The sequence below is a fragment of the Mastigoproctus giganteus genome, chromosome 2, assembly GCF_048544385.1.
Source record: "Mastigoproctus giganteus isolate SK-2022 chromosome 2, ASM4854438v1, whole genome shotgun sequence".
Classification (NCBI taxonomy): Eukaryota; Metazoa; Arthropoda; class Arachnida; order Uropygi; family Thelyphonidae; genus Mastigoproctus; species Mastigoproctus giganteus.
In genome coordinates, this window is record NC_143576.1 from 87904848 (window position 1) to 87930196 (window position 25349).

The 25349-nt window shown below is 36.2% G+C and overlaps 1 protein-coding gene across 1 annotated transcript in view; it reads right to left on the reverse strand.

The window, feature by feature from the left end:
• The window catches only part of EndoA (SH3 domain containing GRB2 like, endophilin-A), a 416265-nt gene that overhangs the window by 313629 nt on the left and 77287 nt on the right, over positions 1-25349 (reverse strand). Inside the window, exon 3 of the mRNA XM_090389410.1 lies at positions 4240-4339. Within this exon, the coding sequence (XP_090245536.1) occupies positions 4240-4284 (45 nt within the window). The 5' untranslated portion in view covers positions 4285-4339. The remainder of the gene's footprint in view (positions 1-4239; positions 4340-25349) is intronic.

The window sequence follows — 25349 nt, forward strand, 5'->3', positions numbered from 1 at the left end:
TTGGAGGGTACAGATGGAAACTGGGTTTTCTTCTTGGCTGATGCTATATAAGCTTGCTTTTTTGCATCATTTGCTCTTACTAGGAAAGACTTCAGTTCTGAAAACTGCAGCATCTGGAAACTAACTCCTGTAAAGGAGACCTGAGTGAGGTGTTTAAGTGTTTGAATGTATTGAGTCATCTAACCCAGTAGGGATACCATCTAAATGTTGATGGCATGCTTGTGCTTGCTCAGACAACAGAAGGGAAGCATAAATTTAAATTTGAAAAAGGATGGGTATAATAGGATCGATGTGCAAAGATTTGCTTTGAGCGAGAGAGTGACTTGCAAGAAATTTCCATCTGGTGTTGTGGACATGGGTGGTTTGAATAAATTTAAGGAAGGATTGGACAAAATATTAAAGGGATGGATAAGTAATATTAAATTTTTTAAAAATTAATTAACTTTTTAATTTGGCTGATGTTATATAAGCTTGCTTCCTTGTATCATTTCCCACTACCAAATGCAGAATAAGCAACTTTCCTTGTGTGATGCAGTAATCAGCACAGTGGTATATTTTCAATTGTTATTATTCTCTTTAATAAAGGGAAAGACAAACATCCTACTTGATGAATTATTTTCTCATAGTCACAAAATTAAAATAATTAAAATACTTGCATATTTCATTATCTTTTACTTTGTGAGTCACTCCAGTATAGTGATTTATTGTCAGTTTTGCTAGTACATATAAGCAAGAGAATGCATGTACAAAGCAGAGTTTGGTTATAACTGGTTATTGACACATAAGCTAAAAGAGAGAAATCATGGCAATGTAAATCAAGGAATATCTATACTTAATGAAAAAGATTACATTTCTGATGAGTGGAAAATACAGAAATGCAATTTTTAAACAATACAAAAAAAAAATAGCAATATAAGTAAAGATACTGCAAGTGTTTAACTCACTAGTAATCCAAATAAGCCTATTCACACAATTTATGGATGTAATTATAATATATCTAAGAAAATGAAGATGCAGAAAAATTAAAATGTGCCCTAATTCTACCTTTGACCTTTTTAATAAATATCTGTGTAATGAATGAATGATTGATTCTTTAATCAAAATATATATGCAAATTTGGGGGAGTGCTATTTCAACTCTTTTAATAATTATTTCCTCAAATGGTTGCCTTAACTTCTCTAGCAGGAGAAACACTTTCATTAATAATTTTAATCTCTGACGTAACCGATGTTTTAATAATAAAATTTTAAATCAGTAATGGCAGAGTGTCACCCAAACAAAATAGTCTTTTCAAAAATATAAAGTGAAGCATGTTGCAGGTAGGACTATCTTGATGAGAGAGAGAGAATCCACCAAAGCCCATGCTCACAGAGGCCCTGTAAAAAAAATACAAATTTATAAATCTCTTCAAAAGAGGCTTATAAATTTGTATTTTTTAATTCTGCCAACATTTACTATTAAACTGTTTTGAAACAATTGTAAGAGGACATAAAAACACTGTAACAGACCTCAAAAATTTCAAAGCAAATTCTGACTTGCAGACAAAGGAATTTATAAAATAATCCACTGCTTATGTTGGAGAGTACTTTATAACTTAAGATTTTGCATTTCACAGAATATTTGTGCATCTAAAAATAATTGTTAACATTTCTTTTATATAATGATATTACTGATTATTAATTTGCATTAATTTTACATTATTACAGTATAAAATTTACACACACACACACACACACACACACACACACACACACACACACACACACACACACACACACACACACACACACACACACACACACACACACACACACAACTATATTAAAATTTGCATTCATGTATAATAGAATACTTTCTTCAGTTTTACAGAAAATAGAGTATACAGAAAAGTAATTACTGAATGCAAAAACATAACGTAATAATAAAGAGTTAAACTGAAACAATATTTGAAATTGAAATGTTTTAAGTTATTCAGTAAATTATTTGAATAATTTACTTAACAAACTTGCTGCATTCCCCACAAATAAGCAAAACTGGGTTGGCAAATTATAAAACAGAAGTAAAAAAGGAAACAGCAATCAGCAAAACTGTTAAATAAAACTGAAATCGTGAATAACAAAACCTGCAATTGGTGAGTTCAATCTTTTGGATAGAAACATCTATATTATTTTAAGAAACCTACTAAAAAAAGAAAAAGAAATTACAGTCTTCATTTCTAGCAAACTAAATTACCTGACTATTTCACAAAAGATGCACAAAATATCTATCACAGGAACAGATATCAGCAAAATTAATAAAAAGTAAGAGAAACATGCACCCTCAACAGTTAACATCTTTTAGTCCATTGCATACTGATATAAAAGAAATTAAGCAAATTCTAGTTTCACTTATAACAAAATTAATTTCATGAATGCTGAAAGTTATTACGCTCATTATGTCAAGGTTGAACATCATTATTAGCATGCTCATAACAAGTTAACAAACAGAAAAATTAAATTGGAACAGAAACTATTTTTTTGAACGTTTGCTTTTGTTTATTAAACTCATCTAATTTTCTTTGAAAAAATTCTATGGGCTTACCAACGTATTCAGAATGCATAGTTTTAAGGTGCCATTTTAATTTGTCTGGTCTCATACTATCTGAAGCCAAAATTTTCGTACAAAACAAACACATTGGTTTTTCACAGCCATCTATAATAAAACTTGTGAATCCTAATGATAAATAGGATGAATCGTATTTTCTTGTCTTGGGAGGTCTACCTCCTTGTTCCCTATTGCTTGTATTCCCACTACCTTTACTTGTATCAGCATCAGTATCTTCATTATTAGTGGATTTTCTCTTGTAACCAGTCAAAAATTTATCCATTCGTCTAAAAATATTAGGATTAAATTTATATACTTAAAAAAAAAAAAATACAACTTCTAAATTACTAACAATTATTATCAGTAAGTAATCGTGCCAAAAACAATAAAAAACACAATCGCACACCACTGAAACCATATTTTCAACCATGCAGCTAATGCTGCAACTATGCAATCTACCTATATATGTCATACATAGTATGCACTAAATTATATATATTACATTACATCATATCAATTATAATTCATCAATCCATTTCAGCAAAATATATATTTTTTCCAAATAAATGTTTATCTCATGCTTATATTGAAGTTAGAGTGAATAGATGGCGTAAATGCTTTAAAAAATAGGTTATAAAATTTAATGTTATGTTATGAAAGTTTATTTATATGTATATATTTTTTTATTTATATATGTTATCTTATGAAAATTACATTTCTGTTAAACTTTTCACACCTCCTTTGGCACTAGTCTGCGCCTCCCCAGGGGAGGCGCAACTCCCAGTTTGGAAATCGCTGCCATAACATGTTATGTAAATGGCTTTGGTCGTGGGCATACAATTTTAAATTTTCACACAAAATTAAACCAGATGACAATCAAAAACGTGGAATTTGCCAGTATAATTTTAAATGATCTAGATGAAGCCACATTTCATTGTCATAACTGCTGAATATGGGGATCAGAAAAATCCAAAAGTGATTCAAGAACATATTCATTATATTCCCAAGGGGGATGCTCGGTGCAGATTAATGTGTGATTGCATCTTTGAGCCATTTTTCTTTGTTGAAAACAAAGAATGAGCAAGTTTACCTGGATAAAGAACATTTTTTCTTTCCTCAGTTACAAGAAAACAACCTCGCAAACACAGTAATTTTCCAGCAAGATAGTGTACTCCACATTTTCAATAGAATTTACAAAAATTCTCAATGCAAGGGTTCCTGGAGGATGGATGGAAAGGGGTGGCCAAACTGAATGGTCACTAAGAAACCCTGATTTATCACCCCTTGATTTATTTCTTTTGGGGCTATGTAAAGAATTATGTTACCAACACAAAAATTCTGTATATAAGTCACTTGAAAGCAAAAATAAAAGGGCTGTTTAGCAGGTTATACCAGATATATTAAAAGCATGTATGGCAAGACCTGGAATTTGACACATGCAGAGCACAAATGATTCACATGTTAATTTTTTAAAATTATATAAATAAATTAATAAAATATTAATTTCTTGAAAATATTTCTTATTACTCTTATGTATTTAATATTATTATGTATTTTTAGTCAGAAGTAACACTGATAATGTTTATTTAAAATAAAATTTTTGTTCACGGTTTTTAATCACTGAAATATAAAAATAACTACTTTTCACTCACTCACCTGATTTGCCTTATTGATTTGTTTCTTTAGTCCAGCAAAGGCCATGATGACAGCTATCTTTCAAACTCTGAATAAACAATATATATGCTGATAGACAAGTCTGAAAGGAAATGTTCATTAATAAGTTTCTCTCTAAAAATACTGCAACATAAGAATAAAAACTTGTAAATCTCAAATATCTATGCAGCCATGAAATCAATAAACGACAGCACTATCTCTATTATTTGTACACCCTATATTGCCAAAGGTATTTAACAAACACTTCTTGGATTCTGGGAAAATGAATCGTACCACCAGACATATAAGAAATAGGTATAAAGAGAACTGCAGTCATGCTAGAACGAAATAGATCAATGAAATATGGAGGGGGGGGGGTGTTAAAGCTATGTATCTTTCAACAGAGAGTCATTGTAGGATGCCATATTAACAATCAATGTTTGTGCCAATGCAGAAAAACTGCAATGCTTTAGTTCAACGGTGGTTAACACAATCACCAAATGGAAACATCACGATGATACCATACTGGAAAATGTTGAGGTAGACAACAAAAATTGAGAGAAACACACTGGAGAGAGCTCAGATAAGCGATACAATACACATATACCATCATTCCACGTTAAATAATGTCAAGCAGGAGTTCAGGAAGAGCACATAAATAAAAGGATAATTAAAAGGTAGAAAGCTGTACAGCATCAGATTTAAAGGAAGAGCAGCCGCAGCAGCACACAATGCAGTGTCAAACTGCCTAGTGCACAATCCATCATAATCAGTCACTGGAATGTTGGAAAGATTTTTTTTATTTATTTATTTATATCTAAGTACTGAGATGTATTATGAAGTGAAAAATCGTGGTACACTGCTGGCCATCTTGAGGTCTGGTGGATTCCCAGAAAAAGTTATTTACCAAAGTGTACTCTGAACAGTGAAGTTTGGTGGAAGTGCTGCTATCACCTGAATGCCATGTATACACTGACACATTCTGGGCAATTCCCCTCTACCTACAATGCTGTGGCAGCAGTATGGTGGGTGGGGGTCCCCCTCCTCTGTTTCAACATAACAATGTACCATGTCATACTGCACAACCTGTAGTGAATTAATCTGAAAACAAGGGTGTTCAAAGGTTTCAGTGGCCTGCCCACAGCTCCAATTTTAACCTCAATGAACACCTTTGGGTTGAATTGGAATGCTGGCTTCAGGCCAGGCCAACTCACTCAAAGTCAATAGTTGAATTGACCACTGCAGTGAATGAAGCAGACCCAACTCCACCCTGTTATCAAAAACTAGTTCCTAGTCTACCAATACTAGGTATTGGTAGACTAGGTTTTTAATACTACTTTTAATATTTAAATACTACGTAATTAAAGCCAAAAGTGGGCAGCCACATTACTAAATGTATCAAAAAGGGTTCTTAGAAACATGCAGATGTCGGACTACTTTTGCAATAGTGTATATTCCTTCTTGATCATATATGAAGAGTAGTTTTTTTTTAAGTAATTGAGGCTTCATCACCTGAGATTTAAAGCACAGAACTACTAATTACAATACTAAATTGATATTTGGATTAAATAGATTTGCAAAATAGTCATATCAAAAGCAATAATAATAACATATAAGACAGTAGAGGTGGCCCATCCAGTATGCATACTGGATGGGCCAAAACTATTCTCACAAAATAAAAAATTATACTACAAATTTTAAAAATTAGAAATGAAACTAAACACATTAGCAAAACTTTCCAAAGTGTATCAACAAATTTTGACATCATAATAGCAATGATTTCACTCTCACATTTCCTTTCACTACCTATATTAATATAACTGATTAATACATAAATTTATGACAATTTTTCACATGCTTCATAGGTGGAGGTCAGTGAGTTCTAGACACAGTCTTTCCCTTTGAAAGCCAATAACAGAACTAATTGATTTCAAATAGACTTGGTTAAGCTTCGGCCTGGTAATGCATATCTTCCCCTTCTCTCATCTCGTTTACATGTTTCTGGCCCAAAACAAAGGAAGCTGCACCATTACACTTCCCATAAACTTAAATATAAGGAACAAAACTGGTAGCATGTTGAATAATTACAAAATCTGGGTGGTGACAAATTATTTTTGGCTTCTGCATAGCATGTTGTCCCAGAAAATTCTGGAAAGCACTGACATACAGTTTAAATTCTAATTTTATTACCAGAAATTACAACCCAGGTTTCAGCATGACAGGAACCTTATTTACTGGTTCATATTTACTATCTCTCTTCTATTTACTATCATATTTACTATCTACCACTTCAATTTTGCACAGATAAGTAGGAGTGCTACTGAATTTCTCACAATATCAATTCTGTAAAGACAGACATTTATTCATTAACCTAAATTAAATTTATTCTATAAATGTAAAATTTTTTTTTAAATTTTTTAATTTAAATTTTTATTTTTAATTTTTTTTTTATTATGAGCACTTAGCATAATATTCCTTTATACCTAGTATCAATTAAATGTTTTTGCTAACATCAAATATTAGCAAAAATATTTGATGACACCAGGCACTGATCAGTGGGTTGGGGGGGGAAGAGATATTGATTCTGGTAGCTTCTGAACCTGCCCCTATGTGGTTAAAATGTTTTCGACATGTAGTACATGGCATGAAAAGGTTGGCCACTCCCTGTAATAGAATAATGCTGGGGCTTAAACCTTGTTGAATCTTTGAAAATTCTAGTTTCCAAAATCTAATACTAAATAGGCCTTCTTCTATTGAGGCCGTCTCCTATTAGGTTGGCAATCACCACGCCGTACTTCTCTCTGTCTTGGGCGAGATGAAAAAGATCTTTCGCTGATCTGCCAGTCCAGTTGCAAATGTTTTTTAGCCAAGAAAGTTTTCTCCTCCCCACTCCTCTCTTTCCCTCTATTTTCCTCTCTATTATTACTTGAAGCAATTTATATTTCACATTTCTAAGAATGTGTCCCAGGAAGGCAGTTTTCCTTCTCTTCGCTAAGTTCAACAATTCACGTTTTCTTCCTGTTTTTTTTTAAAGACTTCAATGCTGGTGATTCTGTCTAACCAAGATATTTTTAGCATGCGTATGCAGATCCACATTTCGAAGGCCTCTATTTTGTTCATGCTTGATGTTTTCCACGTCCAAGCTTCAACTCCATATAATAGTACGGACCACACACAGCACCTAACGAATTTCAGTCTGATTGACAGATCTAGAGCTTTGTGACACAACATTGTTCTGTATTTTGTAAAGGCATTTCTTGCACCCTCTATTCTTTTATTTCTGCTTCCTGATCTAGATCAGCATTTAGCCAACTACTGAGGTATTTAAAATGAGTCACTATCTATTGAAGATCCATTCAATAATAGCTGGACTTGGCTTACTGGAGATTTACTCACAGTCATGCATTTACTCAGTCATACTTAAACCCATATCATTACATTTGTTGTTAATACAGTCTAAAAGCAATTGAAGATCTATATTTTCTGCGAATATAGCAGTATCATCACCGTATCATATGTTATTTATCAGTTGACTATTTATTTTAATTCCTTCTTTCCTTTCCCACGATACATTTTGGATAATAACTTCAGAATAGATGTTAAATAACATGGGCTAGAGAATGCAACCCTGCCTTACCCCCCTCTTTTTATATTGATCTCGTCAGTTTTGCCCTCTTCGACACTTACAGTGGCTGTTTGATTACATTTGATGACGCTGATGTCCCATCCATCAAGATCTAGCTTTTTAAGTGCTTCTATAAGCTTTACTGTTGTACCCGACCGAAAGCCTTTTGAAAGTCTATGAAGCAGATGAATACTGTCTTCTGGTGTTCTCTACATTTTTGTAACAACATGTTTATACCTAGGAGAGTTTCTCTTGTGCTTAGACTGCTTCAGAATCCAAACTGGGTGTCAGAGATTACTGATTCACATTTTTTGTAAATCCTGTTTTTGGATTATTCATAGCAGCAGCTTCAACATATGGCTCATCAGACTAATAAGACGAAAATCACTGCATGAGATGATGTTTTTCTATGGAAGAGGGATGAACGAGGACCTAAACCAATCCTCACGTACCATTCCATTTAGATATATTTTATTGAACATTTTGTTTAGATCGTTCAGATTTTCTTCATCTAGAAGTTTCACTATTTCAATTGGGATTTGATTTGGCCCAACTGCCTTCCCAGCCTTTACTTCAGGGAGTAAATCAGCCTACCTGAAGTAAAGTGCAAAAATCATAAATCATTACAGAGTGGGGGAGTTCTGTTTCTACAGTTGAAGCTCTTTATAATAACCCTCTTTTTAACGTCCCACACACAATAACATCCGATGTGATTGATCTTGGCCAATTTCTCATTAATTTGCTCATGACATCGAGGCAGTTTTAGGTGGGTCAGAAAACTGCAAGGTTCAGGGAATTCACAGACTAATAGATTAACTGCAACCACAGGCAGAGGTGAAAGCGATTCTTGCACTGAGTATTGGAATTAGCAACAGCCTGGAAAGCAAGTTGCTGGGGATTTCAAGAACTGCTGGGAGTCATTATGGAAAAACAGGCTGTGTTAGGGTAACTAAGAATAAGAACAGGTGCATTTATACTTCCATGTACACTAATGCTAGGAGTATAGTAAATAAATTTGATGAATTTGAGGTGCTCATCAAAGGTGGATATTGTTGGGATATCAAAGACATGGTCAGTGTCACACAGAGATAAGGAATGTAGAATTGGAATTTGGGGGAGTACAATGTGTACAGAAAGGATAGAAAGGGAGGAGTCATGCTGTTAGTTAAGAAATACAAAATCTAAGGATATGCTTCCAGTTGACATGGATGGACAGTGCAATGTTAAGTCTAAATGTAATTACACTCAACAGTAATTAAATGTAATTAGACTTGGTAATTACATTTAAAATAGAATCCAGTTGACATGGATGGACAGTGCAATAACTGAATGAAGAAAATTTCCATGTAACAAACGGATTAGCTGAGACAACTTGGTATGCATTGTTCTCACCTCTGGCCTTTAGGCAATTTAGGTAATTAGAAAGTGAGAATTAAGTGTTTTTTTTTTTTTTTTTTTTTTTATGTAAACCCCAAACACGAGAGGTATTAGAACCTATAGTATAGTACCGTGCTTGAGTTGGAGGGTGAGAAGACGACAGAAGATATTTGCTGACATTGGACTTGAACTTCTGTAGACTGTAATTTTCAGGAAATGCGTATGAAGGAAGGTTGTTCCAGAAAGCAGCAGCTGAATGAATAAACGAGGAAGATGAAAAGTTGGTTCTGTGAGTTTGAAGTTGGACAGTAAATGGATGTTGGATGATGGCGGCACGTGTTCGGACTGTTTTGAAAGAGAGAGCGGGAATTATAGAAGCCAATTCAGAAGAACAGTGCCCATGGAAGTATCGGTAGAAGAGGCATGCAGCAGAAACAGTACGTCTATGACACAGCAAGTGGAGAGACTCTGTTAGATGTGAATCATTAATTAACCTAACTGCCCTCTTCTGAATGGAATCAAGAAGGCTGAGAGAGGTTTTTGGGGCACAACCCCAGATGTGGGAACAATATTCCATGGCAGGGCGGATTTGCGATTTATACAGAGTGAGCAGCTGTTTAGAAGAAAAGTAACGCCAAGAGCGAAAGAGAAAACCAAGTTTTTTAGATGCAGAGGAAGCAATATTTGTAATGTGCTTGTGCCAAGAGAGATTAGAAGTCAGGGTAATCCCCAAAAGAGATATATCATTTTGCCTAGAAATCGGAGTGTCACTAAAGATAAGCGAAGAATCCTTTTTGCAAGATATAAGACAACACTGAGTTTTAGAAGTGTTGAAATCAACTAAGTTGTCTCTGCTCCACTGGAGAATTACCTGAAGATCGGCATTTAAGGAATTGGTAGCAGATTTTCGAGTAGTTGAATCCGATTGAGCCGGACAAGGTTTCTCAAAATGGAAAGTGGAATGCAATGTGCTATCATCGGCAAAACTATGGATAGGATTTCCAGTCAATGGAAGAAGGTCATTAATATACAAGAGGAAAAGAGTGGGAGAAAAAACTGAACCTTGGGGGACACCAGCATTAGTGGAGAAGTTAGAAGACAGAAAGCCATCTACCATCACCCTCAGTGAGCGATCAAAAAGAAAACTGGATAACCAATTAATAAAAACAGTTGGCAAACCATAACACGGAAGCTTGTTCAGAAGACCTTTAAGCCAAACAGTTCGAAAGCCTTTGAGATATCAAGAGCAACTACTTGTGTTTCACCGAACCTTTCCATTGAATTAGTCCATAAATGGGTAACATAAGCCAGAATATCACCAGTGGATTGACACTGACGGAATACATACTGGCGATCTTTGATCAGACGGAAGGTTTCTAGGTAGTTTTAAGAGTTGGCGGTTAATTGCTTTCTCCATTACTTTAGAAAGAGTAGACGTAATTGCAATGGGACAATAATTGGATGGGAGGGATTTGTCACCCTTTTTAGGAACTGGCTGGATATGAGCAAATTTCCAAGCAGAAGGAAACACACCTTTGGAATAAAAAAGTGAAAAAAGGCAGCAAAGAATAGGAGTAAGTTCAGGAGCACAGATTTTGAGAACAAGTGGAGAAACCATCGGGACCTGGAACTTTCTTGGCATCTAGATTCATCAAAATCCTTCTGACATCCTTTTGACGGAATACCACAGGAGGCATTGAATGGAGCGTGCTAGGAATAGTGGGAGGTATTTTACGAAGATCATTAATACATGAGTTGGAAGAACGAAGTGGGATGCTAGCAGGTCAGCTTTATCCTTGCCTGAAGTGACAACGGAACCATCTGGTTTGGACAGAGGTGGGAGCAGAGATGGGCAAGAGTTGCAGCCAATAGCTTTGGCAAGAGACCAGAATGCTCGGCTACCATTAGGGCAAGAAGCAAGTTTTCTACTCTTAGCCTGTTCAAACTCTACTTTCGACTGATTAATAACTGCTTTACAATTGTTGCGAGCTTTGGTGTAGGCAATTTATTGGAAAACCAAGGTTTATTTAAAGGACGAGATTTTAAAGTGGGGTGTGGGATCAAGGATTCCATTCCTGCAAGAATAATTTCACTGACATGATCTGAGCAAACGTTGACATCAGAAGTTTTGAAACAGTAATCCAACCAAGTAAAAGAAGAAAAGAAGTCTCGCAGGTCATCCCATTCTGCATTCTTGTAATGCCAAACAACACGAGGTAGCCATGAGATAAAGGTTCCATTGGGGAAGAGACAATCACCAAGTTATGATCTGAAGTGCCTAAAGGACCTCTCACATCGATCGTGTACTTAAAAAGTTGTTTGTGAGAAAAAGATCAAACGTATTGGCTGTATGATTAGGATTGTCCGGTATTCTTGTAGGTAAATGAACAATCCGTGCAAGGTCATTAGTTTGTTTGTTATTGTTTGTTATTTGATTTTTAGGAGCATTAGCAACTAAGGCCATATTGCTCCGGGATATGCGGTGGTCATTTCGTGACCTTTCCGCATCCTTCGTATTTGGTGGTGACGGGCTCGAACCCCGGTCTAATCAAGAAGCGTGTGCTACGCACTGCTGCTCCTTCCCACCTGGCTACGGAGGCGCCTTAGGTCATTAGTAATTGCAAAAGCCTCAGCATCTCGACCAGCTGGGTCGGTATGACTAGAAAACTGAAGCCAGTTGGAGTTGTGAACATTAAAATCACCAAGGAAAATTACATCACTGATAGAAAAGTTGGACTACATTAGAAATACCAGATCCTACCATTACCGGTGCCGAAGCACATCCATGGCTAGGACCTTATTTTCCGGCGTCTGAATCTTAGGTAACAATTATTTATAAAAATTTAAAATTTTAGAACTCAATTTTTAACACAAAATAAACTTGTGACCACTTAGCCTATTCTGAGGAGCAATACATTTGGACCAAGTCTATGTATCCTGATCAGCATAGTTCCCGTCCCTAACCACGGGGAGGTGGGTCGTCACTATCTATCAGGGCTCTTTTATTAAACATTTCATTAACAAATTTGTTAAAAAGAGCAAAATTGTTACAATCTGTGAACAGGATCCCCAGACTATCCTCGTCTAATACTCCTACAAGCATTTCTAATCTCCTGCGTATGTCCAAGTATGCGTTGCATTCGAGCATCAGATGTTTTGGAGTTTCATCTTCTCCACAAGCACACAATCCAGAGTGATGTAATCCGAGCTGAGACAACTTATATTTCAGGCCATGTCCAGTTATTAAAAAGCTCGCTCTTAGCCCAAACTGTAACCAGGGCTTTAACCTACAATCAACCAATCTTACATCAGGTAGGAACATATATGTTTGTCTACCTTTTTCACTGGTTTTCCAACTCGCTTGCCAAAGACCAACAATTTCAGTATTTATTCTTATCTTCTCATCTCGGACTTCATTCCTAGAGTATTCTCGCCCTTCATCTGGGCAGGAAGTTATACCCAGTATAGTTTTTCTGATATTGTTCTTGGTGAAGTATATTAACCCTCTTAGTAATACTTCGAAATAAGCAGGTTTTCGTTCTGCCAGTACCTGGAGTGCATCAGAGGAGACTGTACGACATGCACGTGTGGTTCCGAGTAAAGCAAATCTATGAGCCTGTACGAGATGCTTTTGTATTATGGTCTTGTCAACTTGGTGAACCCATGCACCAGAGGCGTAAGTAAGTATAGGGACAAATAAGCACTGGTATAACATGTTCAGAGAGCGTCCTTTTATGCCCCAATCTGTCCTTACTACTCTCTTAATCTTAGCATACAGCGTTCTTGTTTTATCCTTGATGTAGCGGACATGCTCGGTGAAGAACAGCCGCTCCTCTAACTGCACACCCAAGTATTTTGTCTTTTTGGCATAATGTATTGGTTCACCTTCCAATAGTACAGTAGGGTGTCTGTTCATGCTCAGTTTACCCTTCATTAGAGTCTGGACAGTTTTTTCTTTAGATATTTCTAATTTGTTCGACTTAGACCATGCGCTCAATGAGCTCAGTGCATTATCTGCTCTGGTCTCCAATTGGGAGCGGGAATTAGCACTGATCAGCATCACTAGATCGTCCATATACGCTATCATATCTACACCAGCAAATCTGTTTTGGAGAAAAGTGTCAAACACCATGTTCCAAACGTATGGGCCAATTACCGAGCCTTGAGGGCATCCCCGGTACATAGGTCTGATAATCTCACCATAATTATTTTTTATGATCACATTCCTTTCTTTGAAATAATTCTCACATACTTGGTATAAGTTTTTAGGACAATCAATTTCTCTGATCCTAGCTAAGATACTCACCCACCAGAGCCTGTCAAAAGCACCACGAAAGTCAATAAAAACGGCAAGAACATACCTATCATTGCTTCCCTCAACAGTGCGGACTAGTCTGTATATAGCGTCCTCCGTGCTTTTCCCAGTTTTAAATCCAAACTGGAGCTCAGAGGACATAGACTTTCTTTCATATCTAATCATTATACGACTCACACAGAGTCTTTCATATACTTTGCCCAGCACCGGAAGGAGAGCAATGGGTCGGTATGCTCCAGTCTCGTTTAACAATCTGTCTGTTCCTTTAACTATCAACTTCACGTGTGCTTCCTTCCAGGCCCCGGGGAAGATACCCTCCTTTATGCATTTGTTGTACATTCCAACAAATACCTCCGGCGTCAGTTCAAACGCTTTCTTCATCACGGAAACTTCAATCCCGTCAAGGCCCGGTGTCTTATTATTTTTTGCCCGATTAATTGCAGCACACACTTCATCTGGTGTAAAATCACTCTCTTCATCTGTTTCTTGGAGTTCTTGGCATAAACTATCAACAGCTTGTTCTTGGTTTTCTATTCGCGGAAATAAGTCGTCCAGTATCCTGTTCACAGACTGTTCCCAGTTCAAAGTTTGCTCATTTTCGTTTCCAATAGTAGTGGTTATGTCCAATAAACTCTTTCTATTATTAATTATTTTTAAAATTTCCCAAGGAGCCTTGGATCCTTGCTCTTCAATATATTTCTTCCAATGAGTTATTTTAGACTTATTAATAGCTAATACATAGTTTCTTCTTTTCTCTTTATACTGCTCAACATAAATTCTAACTAAATCAATATTACAATTCCTTCTTTGCCTCTGACATAATCTTCTCAGTCGATTGACTTCCTTCCTTAGATTGGTCAACTCATTAGTCCACCAGAAGACTGGTCTAGAAGTGGAATTTCGTTTCTTCATGCTTCGAGTGCAAGCTTGCGTGATAACATTTGTCAGTTCTTTAACATGATCATCAGCTGCAAGGTCATCCCAGCTAACTCGTCGCATTAGGCTGTTATAATTTTCAATAAACCTTGGCCATGCAGCGTCCGTTATTAAAAACCTTTCTATTTTATTCCAGCTCCGTATCGAGTCCTGAGAATCGATATCAAACAGAATCGAGTTGTGGTCACTCGTAGTCAAGTTCTCAACAACTCTCCAGTTCTTTATTTTATTTCTTATTGCTCCTGTAGCAAAAGTAGCATCTATATATGAAGTGCCATGTACAGTATTATAGGTTGGAGGATGTCCCAACTCATCGATCACCTCCAACCCTGTTGCAGCTATATGCTCCTCCAGCAGATTCCCTCTGTCATCGGAGTTTTCACTGCCCCAGAGTGGAGAGTTAGAGTTGGTATCTACTCCGATAACAATCCCCTCAGACCCCAGTAGTCTATGCAACTTCTCTAAATACGTTAAACTCGTATCTATACTTTCAGAAGGTTGGCAGTACAGAGCCACCATATAGAGCCTACCGAAGTCCCCAATGAGTTCAGTACATATTGCATTCTTGTTACATAAAGTAGCCACTTTCGTAACAACTATATGTTTGCTCAGAACTATTATTGTCGCATTGGGTTATACTCCTTCCGAGATGACTCTATATGATCTCGGGTAACATCTCACCTGCTCTGCAACCGCATAAGGCTCCTGAAGATTGCTACCACAATGTCCTTTTTCTCCATAATATAGTTTACTTGCAATGCAACACTTTTGGCTCTTTGAGCATTTAACTGTAAGATTTTTATTTTAGCCATAATTAATATTTCTTTTATAAATTTCTATAGCTTTGCTGTATTCTTGGCAATTTTTACTTATAGCAGCATGATCCGCTGCAACTCCATTTCTTGTACAATTACAGCATCTTGGTTGTTTGTTTTTATTTGGACAATCTTTATACGAGTGTTTAACTTCACTGCAATGACCACAACTCGCTTCTTTTTTACAATATTTTGCTACATGCAAATGCATGATGTACGGCCGTACATCATGCATTTGTAGCATTGAGTCACTGGGAAGATCTCTTTGAATCTGTTAGCAGACCAACCAATTAACAACCTTGATCTACATTTCACCCTCTTCCATACACTTGCACTAAATTGAACAATCCAGTTCTCAGTGTCCTTGTCTTTAGTTTTATTTATTGTTAGTACTTGGATTCCATCACAACACTTCTTTTCACTCATACCCATTTCACTAAAATTCTTTATCCATAATTCTTTAGGAAGGTCTTCTTTCTTCATTCCCTTTTCAACATCAAAGATAACGACTTTTGGCAAAATAGATCTCGGAACCATACTTTTTAATCCCAGCGTATCCAGCTTGGAACAACCCTTGATCTTAGCGATATCGTCATCAGTTGCTGTTTCCACAATAACACCTCTGTCTCTTATTGTTCTGATATTTTTAACCTTCACTTCTGTCAAAATAGGGCGGATTTCTTTCAGCACATCTTCTTTTACTTGCTCACTTGTGCGATATTTTTGTGATACTGCTTTCAATATAATCTTTTTGGATGGTTTCTCATGAAACTCAATGTCCTTTTTAGCAACTTTAGCATATGAATCTTTTTTGCTTCTTTCATCCTTTTTCTTGAGCCTTTCTTTCAATAGAATGTTCTCAGTAAAAACATCGTATGCTTTAGCCTCTAATTGGTTCCAGATTTCCAATATAGTTCTTATAGAGGCAGTTGGAACCTTACTTAGTTTATCCCATAGAAAGGTCCGTAAACGTTCTCGTTGATTGTGGACATATTGAAACTCTTCGTGTTTCGACTTAATCTTGTCATCCTTCTTTTGCTTCTTACTTAAGGATCTTTTTGATGTACTGACATCAGATTCATTTCCTTTTGCCCTTTTTTTCTTTGGACATTTTGAGAAGCAGTTGATGCTTTCTGCGTTATTTGTGAAGTTCCAGCAACCGATGACGATGTGCACTTCACTGATGTTCCAGCTAGAGACCTATCAGCAAGGACTTCTATCTCAGCTAGATCTTGTGCTTGAGAAAAGATACTTTGCGTGATTTCATCTCGCTCTTCTTCAGTCAGCTCTGAAGCAGCTGACATTATTTCTTGGCTCATTGGGTCCAGTTCACTACTACTAGACGACATTGTATAAATAAAATGCGAACACTATATACACACTTAAAAGCCAGATGTCAACAGTGACAGGTGGTTAATATATACAAATATTAAAGAGCAAGGAGCCACAATCCAACGATTCAATTTCTAATGCAATTCTAAACTTTAAAACTTTAAAAACGACCCCCAGTCCAAGTTAAACGGACCGGGGTCCCAGAACTTAGGACAACGAAAAAGGGCACGGAATACAAAAATAAATTTCCCAGAAACCCTCTGCACCAGTTCAGCCCGTTCAGCCGTGAAGCCAGTTGGAGTTGTGAACATTAAAATCACCAAGGAAAATTACATCACTGTTAGAAAAGTTGGACTGGAGAAAATCAAGTTGCAAAGAGAGGAAGTAGTAGTAGTGGCATGTGATGGAAGAAAGGAAGTGTATGAGCTTATGCAGCATCAGACAAAAAAAAAAAAAAAAAACACACAACATTCCCTCCAAATTCCTGTCCAGTTCCTCCTTAAATTTATTCAACCTATCAACTTCCACAACGACAGATGGAAGTTTGTTCCAGCAATTAACCACCCGCTGGCTAAAGGCAAATTTCCGCACATCTATTCTACATCTGTCCTTTCTTAATTTGAATTTATGGCCCCTTAGGTTTGTAATCTGAACAAGTGGAAGGATCCCATCAGAATTCAGTGTGCTCAACCCATTCAAGGCCTTATACACCTCGATCAGATCACTGCACAAATGCCTAGTCTCCAGCCTCTGCAATTTGCAGAACTTAAGCCTCTCTTGGTAAGAGGATCCCTTCATTCCCCTCACCAATCTTGTTGCCCTTCTGTGTATATGCTCAAGTAAATCTACATCCTTCCTAAAATGAGGCCTCCAGACCTGTACGCAGTACTCAAGGCGTGGCCTGACCATTGCCTTATACAGAGGGACAATCACCTCCTTCTCCCTGCTAGCAAAATTCCTATATATCATTGACAAAACCCCATGACCTGCCCTGGCAGACTGTCTGCATTGCTCAGAAAACTTCATATCTGCCTGCACAAGTACTCCCACGTCTTTTTCATTTTCTACCACCTTGAGTGTAGTACCACACAGTTGGTACGTTTCTCTGGGGTTACTTCTACCCATATGCAGTACTTTGCGTTTGTCAAGGTTAAACTTCAGTTGCCACTTCTTAGCCCATCTGCCCAAATTATCTAGATCCTGTTGTAGTAGCACACTACCATTACTGTCATTAACAACCCTGCCAACCTTTGTATCATTTGCAAACTTGGAGTCAAAGAGCTCCAAGTGATTAGTGGAGTTGGGAGAACGGTAGAGACAACAGATGAATTTGACACAATGAGGTAGAGAGATTTTAAGCCAGAGAAGAAAGAGAGGAGATCCCAAATTGCCAAGTCTCTGACAGTGAATATCAGAACGGACATATGCACAAAGGTGAAAGGGATTATCATTTCACAATGTTAGTGGTGTCCGTAAAACCTATGCAGTCACATATCGAGAAGTCGCACTAGTCAATATGCTTTCCATAGCCAGTCAGAGAATTAAGAAGATATTCAACACGAATTATAGCCTCTGGTCAACCTGGGTTGTGGTTCCCCTTTACTCCGACAAACAGGCATATGTTTTTCGGAGAAGTAAGTGATCCACGCCTTCCAGTAAATTTCCCCTGTCTATGTTTACATGGTCACAGTAGCTAAATATCCATGTGATTCCGACATTTTGCACTGTATTCAAAGAACTAGTGACAGTAGCAACATGGGGCAGAGGATTGAGGCAACTAAGATATTATATAAACTTTACGAAGATGAAATGTTGGCAGATTTTGAAACTTTGTCGAGCCTTTCAATGTGTAGAAAATGTTCAAAAATATAATGGCATACAGGCAATAATTAAAAAAAAAAAATCAAAACTGTATCACCAATCTCCAAAAAACTAGCCCCAATTAAGGATGATTGCTAAAGAACTTGATGTGGAAACTATAAAGATCGGTCGTATGTTCAGGCCATGATGGGCAGCTTGTAGCTTGCGAACGGCAATTGCGGGTTGGAGTAATTATCCCGCTTTGTGCAAACATTTTGAATCAGAAGTTAAATATTCCGGATTATTAGATCGACTTTTAAATTTGGAATTTCTTAACCATTTAGCACTAATGATCGACATGCTGCAGGAGCTCTCTTGCCTTTTAGAAGCTTTACAGATAGACAATGGTAAAAGCAAATAAATTAATTATTCGAATGCTATTGCTAATTTGAAAAATTCTGAAGGAAATTATGAAGCTAAAATTGAGAGCATGTTGAAGTAGAAAGAATTTGAAGGAATCAAAATTGAAAGTACAAAAATTACCTTGTGACAAGTTATTAAATGCATTGTTTTATCTTTAAAGGATAAGTTATTAATGCAACAGGACGATTTTAAATTAAATAAAGAAAATAACAATACCACTGAAAGAAATTTTAAACATATGCTACCTGAAACATGGAATGTCAAAGAACTTTCATCTCAGTGGCACAACGGTGAAAACCGAATAAGAAATTTAAGTTTTCTGATAAAATGTGAAATAAAAATTTTAGAGATTTTGTTGAAGACAATTTATCTTTAAAACTGAGTGAAATTCCCTTTTCAATTAAGCCAGAAATATCTCTGAAACCATTGCGATTATCAGTGTTGAAGCTGAGTGAGCTTTCAGCATAATGAATAATAACATGTGAATGAATGAATGAATAATGTTGACAATTAAACACATTGCAGATTATGTTGACCATACATCTAAATGGAAAACCACTGCTTCAATTTGATCTGGATCATTACGTCAAATCATTCCTCCGTAATCATCGTTCAGCTATTGAGCAAAGCAGAAGTTCAACAACAAGTATTAATAAAGAAGTAAATTGCATATGGAAATTTTAGAATAAATTTTTCTTGAATATTTGTGAAATAATTCTTTTTCATGTAATCTGTGATTTTTTTGTGTACTTTTTCTAGAAAGTTTGTTTTTTCTGTAATATTTGTTTTTATATTGTGGAATGTTTTGTGATAGTTTTTATGTTATTTGGGATATGGGAAATATTTCATGTTATTTTTTATTCGCTATATTAAAATTTTATCATGGAAAAAAAAATGTATCCTTTATATTTCCCTAGTTGTTAAAAAAAAAAAGACGAATAAAAAAGTTTGCGTGTGCCGAGCATGCGCAGTAGATGGTTTATATGAAACATCCGCATTTCTTTTAGGTATTTTGATTTGTATATATCGATTACGAAATAAAAGAGCTTCTTTATTGTAAATATTTTATTGATTATTTGCATATTTTCATAATTTTTGGAAGACAAGATAAAATGGATTTATGATAACTAAAGTAAGATGTATACTTGCGAGTGCAAAGTATCTAAATATCTCTGTAAAATAGCACTGAGCGATGTACCGATCTTGTAGTTGAAGCAACATATGCAGCTGTTAGAGGAACCTAACAATGGAATGTAACGAAAATTCGAGACGAAAAAAGAAATTGTTGACAAATATTTGTATTGTTGCAATCATACTTACTGCAGTAGTAACTTCAGGAAGCATGATTGCAACGTCATACTATTCAAAAATTCTAAAAAGCAAGAACTCCAGGCTTGTATCCAGTTATCATCGTAAGGCAAGGCATGACGACCAGGTTTTTAAGTTTTTTTTAGATAGACCTAGGAACGTTTTACACATTCACTTATATGCACGGTTAAGGGAATAATAAGCCACATCTGACCACCCCCTAAATCCGCCCCTGACTTGGGGCAGATCATACCGGTCACGAAAAATGAATCATATGCTCTAATCACACTACTAGTAGTGCAAGCATGGGTAGCGCCTCTAGTGGAAGCCGCAGATGGTGTCATTTCCGTGACCGATCACATTTACTTGGTAGAAAGTCGGGAAAACTGCGAGCCCATTGTTAAAATATTCATAGTTCACCACTGGTGGCAAGTGAAGTTTAACAATGACAAATGCAAAGTACTGCACATTATACATACTCACATATTTATTTGACAGTCTGTCCACCATTTATGTGTATGAAAATTCAAAGTTATACATGTGAAATCCACATGCCATCGCGCTACCCTTTTTGATAGCATCATTTCATGCTATGAAAAAGTCATGATACGTATGATGAGATGAGTGCATGCTGCATATTCTGATTTTTTATGTATTGTGTGCAAAAATTTATATACAATTCCCATATATAAATATTCCTACCACCCAAACTGAAAATGAGTGCAAAAAAAAAAAGTGTTTAAAAAAAAATGGAAAAGTATTAAATACTGAAATAAAAATAAAGTTTTGGTGAAAATGGTTTTTCGACATGGATCCAGATATTGAACATATGTTCAATGAAAATTAAATGATCTGATTAACAGTCAGATTTGTTTCAGAAGAGAGAGAGAGAGAGAGAGAGAGAGAGAGAGAGAGAGAGAGAGAGAGAGAGAGAGAGAGAGAGAGAGAAAGGGGTGAGGTAAATTGGGCAACTGACCTTACATTCATTAGATTTACTAATCATAGCATAATATGCATTGATAAAAATAAGTTTGTAAATGAGGTAAGTAGTGACAGTTTATAGCTTTTATGGAACTTATCTCTGACTGTTATTGAAAACATGCATTCTATAGCTTGCATTTCTAATATATGCCAGTTTTTCAGCATGTGTTGAGATTTCACAAAAAAAACCTAACTTGTTGCATAGTCAAAAATAATAATAAGTAAAAAGGTGAAATACATAAAAAAATAGAAACTACTTAGGCATTTCCCTCCTCACGTAGGCAACTAGCCAACTGACCTTTGAATTTCCCAAAGCTGTTGCCCTCAACCACTTACAGACGTAACTTATTTCAATATTTAACAACTCACTGACTTAAAAAAAAAAAAAAAAAAAAAAACTTTCCATGATCCAATCTAAACCTCCATCCCATAATTTGAATTTATGGCCCTAGTTCTAGAATTATTTAGAACACTAAAATTTCACTTTGGTTAATTATACTATCCCCTCTCAGAGCATTATAGACCCCAATCAGGTCCCTAAGGTTGTCAAGGCATAGTCACATATTCCATGTCTTTCCTCACATGGACACTCTTGCAGATCACACCCAGTGTGTTGTCCAACTGTGGACTCCTTCAAGAAGTTCGATCTCTTTTTAGGTGTTGTCTCGATACTTGGATATTGTATTCTAAGTGTTTTACATGGTAAGATTACATCCTCCCTATCTCTTAAAGCAAATTTGTAATAAAGCATAATGACACCATCAGCCTCCCTTGCCACATGTCTACCTTGCTTGGAGAATTTCATGTTCACCCATATCATAGTGCCCAAATCCCTTTTTTCCTTACTGTTTTTAATTCAACACCCAAGCACATAAATCATTTTGGGGTTGCTGCTCTCAACTGTAAGACCTTGCATTTTGCTGCATTAAAACGCAGCTAACACTTTTCTGACCATCCTTGAAACCTACCCAAGTCATCCAGATGGAGTCCTGTTTGGTGTTAGTCATTAAGCACTCTCCCTATCTTTGCATCATTTAAAAATTTAGACAACCTGTCCTCTATTCCTTTGTCAATTTAATTATGAAAATCAGAAACAATGATTCCCTCGTATCAATTCAGGGAATCCTGCTTTTCATGTCAGTTCAATCTGAGGAGTAGCCATTAATCACAACCCTGTGCCTCCTGCCCTGAAGACAGACTGCAGTCCATCTTAGAATCTTACCTTACCATGATCTGAATGTGTTCTATCTTATAGAGAAAACCTTCTGGAGGGATTGAGTCAAAAGTTTTTCAATAATCCAAAGAAACATTCAATATCCTTCCCTATGTCCAGCTCATGAGTAACAATGTCAAAACAGCTAACCAGGTTAGTTATGTGATTTTAACTTAAAAAAACGATTTTGTCTATTCTTCAGAATTCGGTTTCAATCTGAATGTCCCGGTACTGCACTGTTTATTATAAGCAGACTAACTGGTCAGCTTTGCCTTTAGACCTGCCTTTATGGAGAAATACTGGAATTTTTCCAATCAAAAGGAATCTTCCAAGTTCAACAATGCTCTCATAATTAACTTTAATAGTTCAATGCACTCTCCTGCTGCCTCCTTTAAAATTACAGGATATATGCCACCAATTCCATGAGCCTTACGTGCCTTTAAGCTTCATTTTCTGAAGGTAAATAAGATAAAATAACAGCATACAGAGATATCCTTATACATAAAAACTTTTCAATTACTTGAAGTCTTTATAAATATTTGTAGATAACCATCCAATTAGAAAATCTGGTAATCTTTCATTATTGCAGTCCCATGAATGACAGGTTATTAGACCTCTACTCTATATATGATTATTTTAAAATGTTCAGTAAAATAAAAGAACTTTATTTGGCTTCATAAAAATCTCTGAATTGATCTATTTACTATTACAACAAAGCAGAGAGGTAAGAAATCAGTTTGGTCAAAATTTCAGCATAACTGTTATTCCTCTTAAGGGTTCAAAATAAAGCAAATAAAATACATAGGCACATCTGCCTGAGCTCTACCAAAGAGGGAAAACTGACTCGGCATAAAACAATCTTGGACACAACCTAAAACATTAGATCTTTGTTACATTTCAAAGTTTAACATAAAGTTTAACTAGAAGACTAAGAAGAGTTGTTAAAGAAGCAAAACTAATGCGAGAACTAATGCTGTGTCTGCAATTCTGCCCAGGCACGATGAGGGATTATATGCTGAAAGCCGTGTGAGTTAACTCAAGACTTGAGTTATTAATAATACTAAAATTCAGCTTGGCCTGCACTTGTAGGTAGAAGGAATCTGTTTTGTAGAGAAGAGATATGTTTAAACAAAGGTGGTGCAAGAGTTTTTGCCAGTATTATTGAGGATATCTTAAAGATGCAAGGAAACAGCTAGTTTGGAGGTACAAGGGCAACATAAATACATGTTTATCTCATAATATTGGTCAAAATAATGCTTGCACATAACTAAAGAGTTCTTGTTTGTTACTGCAACATATCATATTAAAAAGATGTTCTGAGCAGAAACGTGTCAGATGAGTAGGCAGCTAATTCCAGGGAAGCAAGCTGAAATAACTTCAAGGGGTCAGGGTAGTTAATTATACAAGACCACTAAGTCTTAATTGTATATACAGTAATGTAATTATAAGTAACTGACGATGTTACTAACAGTGAATTCTAAGTGGGAAGCATTCAAGGAAATAATCGTGGATGCTACTAAAGGTTTCATACCTATTAAGAAATATTGTTCAAGGTTTAGGCCTAAATGGTTATCTAATGAACTAATGAGACTCGTAACAGAGAAGAAAAATGCATGGGATGCATATAAATTATCAAGCGACTCAGAAGCCTATGACAGATATAAGCTAGTCTGTATTCAGGTCACAAAGGAAGTTAGGCAGGTGAAGGCAGATTACGAGAAATCCTTGGCAAAAGATGCCAAGAAAAACAGCAAGGATTTCTTTATTTATATAAACTCTAAAAGGAAGGGGATAAATCTGATTGGTCCACTTGACATCGATGGTTCAACAGTTGATGATCCTGCTCAGATAGCAAACAAACTGAATGAGTATTTTGCATCTACATTCACACACGAGGAATTATTAAGGTTTGAAAATAGCAGAAGGTTATTAAATTGTAGCAGGATACTTAATGATTTTGTAATAACTGAAAGCAAAGTGAAAGAGAAATTGTTGAAGTTAAACATAAGAAAAGCACCTGGGGTGGATGGGATCTATCCAGTCATATTAAAGGAGGCAGCAAAGCAACTAAGCAAACCCTTAGCCATAATTATGAGAGCATCCTTGGATTCAGGGGAGGTCCCCACGGACTGGAGATGTGCAAATGTATCCCCAATTCACAAAGTGGGATCGAAGGGTGACACGAGTAATTACAAACCAGTTAGTTTAACTTCTGTTCCGGGTAAAATAATGGAGTCCCTGGTTAAAGATGCATTGCAGGATCATTTAGACAAGACTGCAGCAATAATTCAGACACAGCATGGGTTTGTTAAGGGAAAGTCTTGTCTGACAAACTTGATACGATATTATGATGTGGTAACAAAGGAACTGGATGCAAAAAATAATTTTGATATCATATATTTGGATTTCAGGAAAGCTTTTGATACTGTTGCACATGGAAGACTATTGTACAAATTAGAGCAGAATGGTATTAAGGGTACTACTACCTTTAAAACATTAATCACAGAAGCTTGAATGCGTATATACCATTAACAAAATACTCCACGTAGAGGAATCCAAGTTAGATGAATAATGAAGTTTCCAGATTACTTGAGCAGAAAAAAGATGGCATGGAAGAGTTACAGAACAATAAAAAGTACTGGAGCCAATACAGCTACAAATTGACCTGTAATAGTGCCACAGCAAAGGTGGTAGTAGTAGTAGTGGCATGTGATGCAAGAAAGCAAGTGTATGAACTTATGCAACATCAGCAAAAAAAAAGATCACACCATTCCTTCCAAATGCCTGTCCAGTTCCTCCTTAAATTTATTCAACCTATCAACTTCCACAACGACAGATGGAAGTTTGTTCCAGCAATTAACCACCCGCTGGCTAAAGGCAAATTTCCGCACATCTATTCTACATCTGTCCTTTCTTAATTTGAATTTATGGCCCCTTAGGTTTGTAATCTGAACAAGTGGAAGGATCCCATCAGAATTCAGCGTGCTC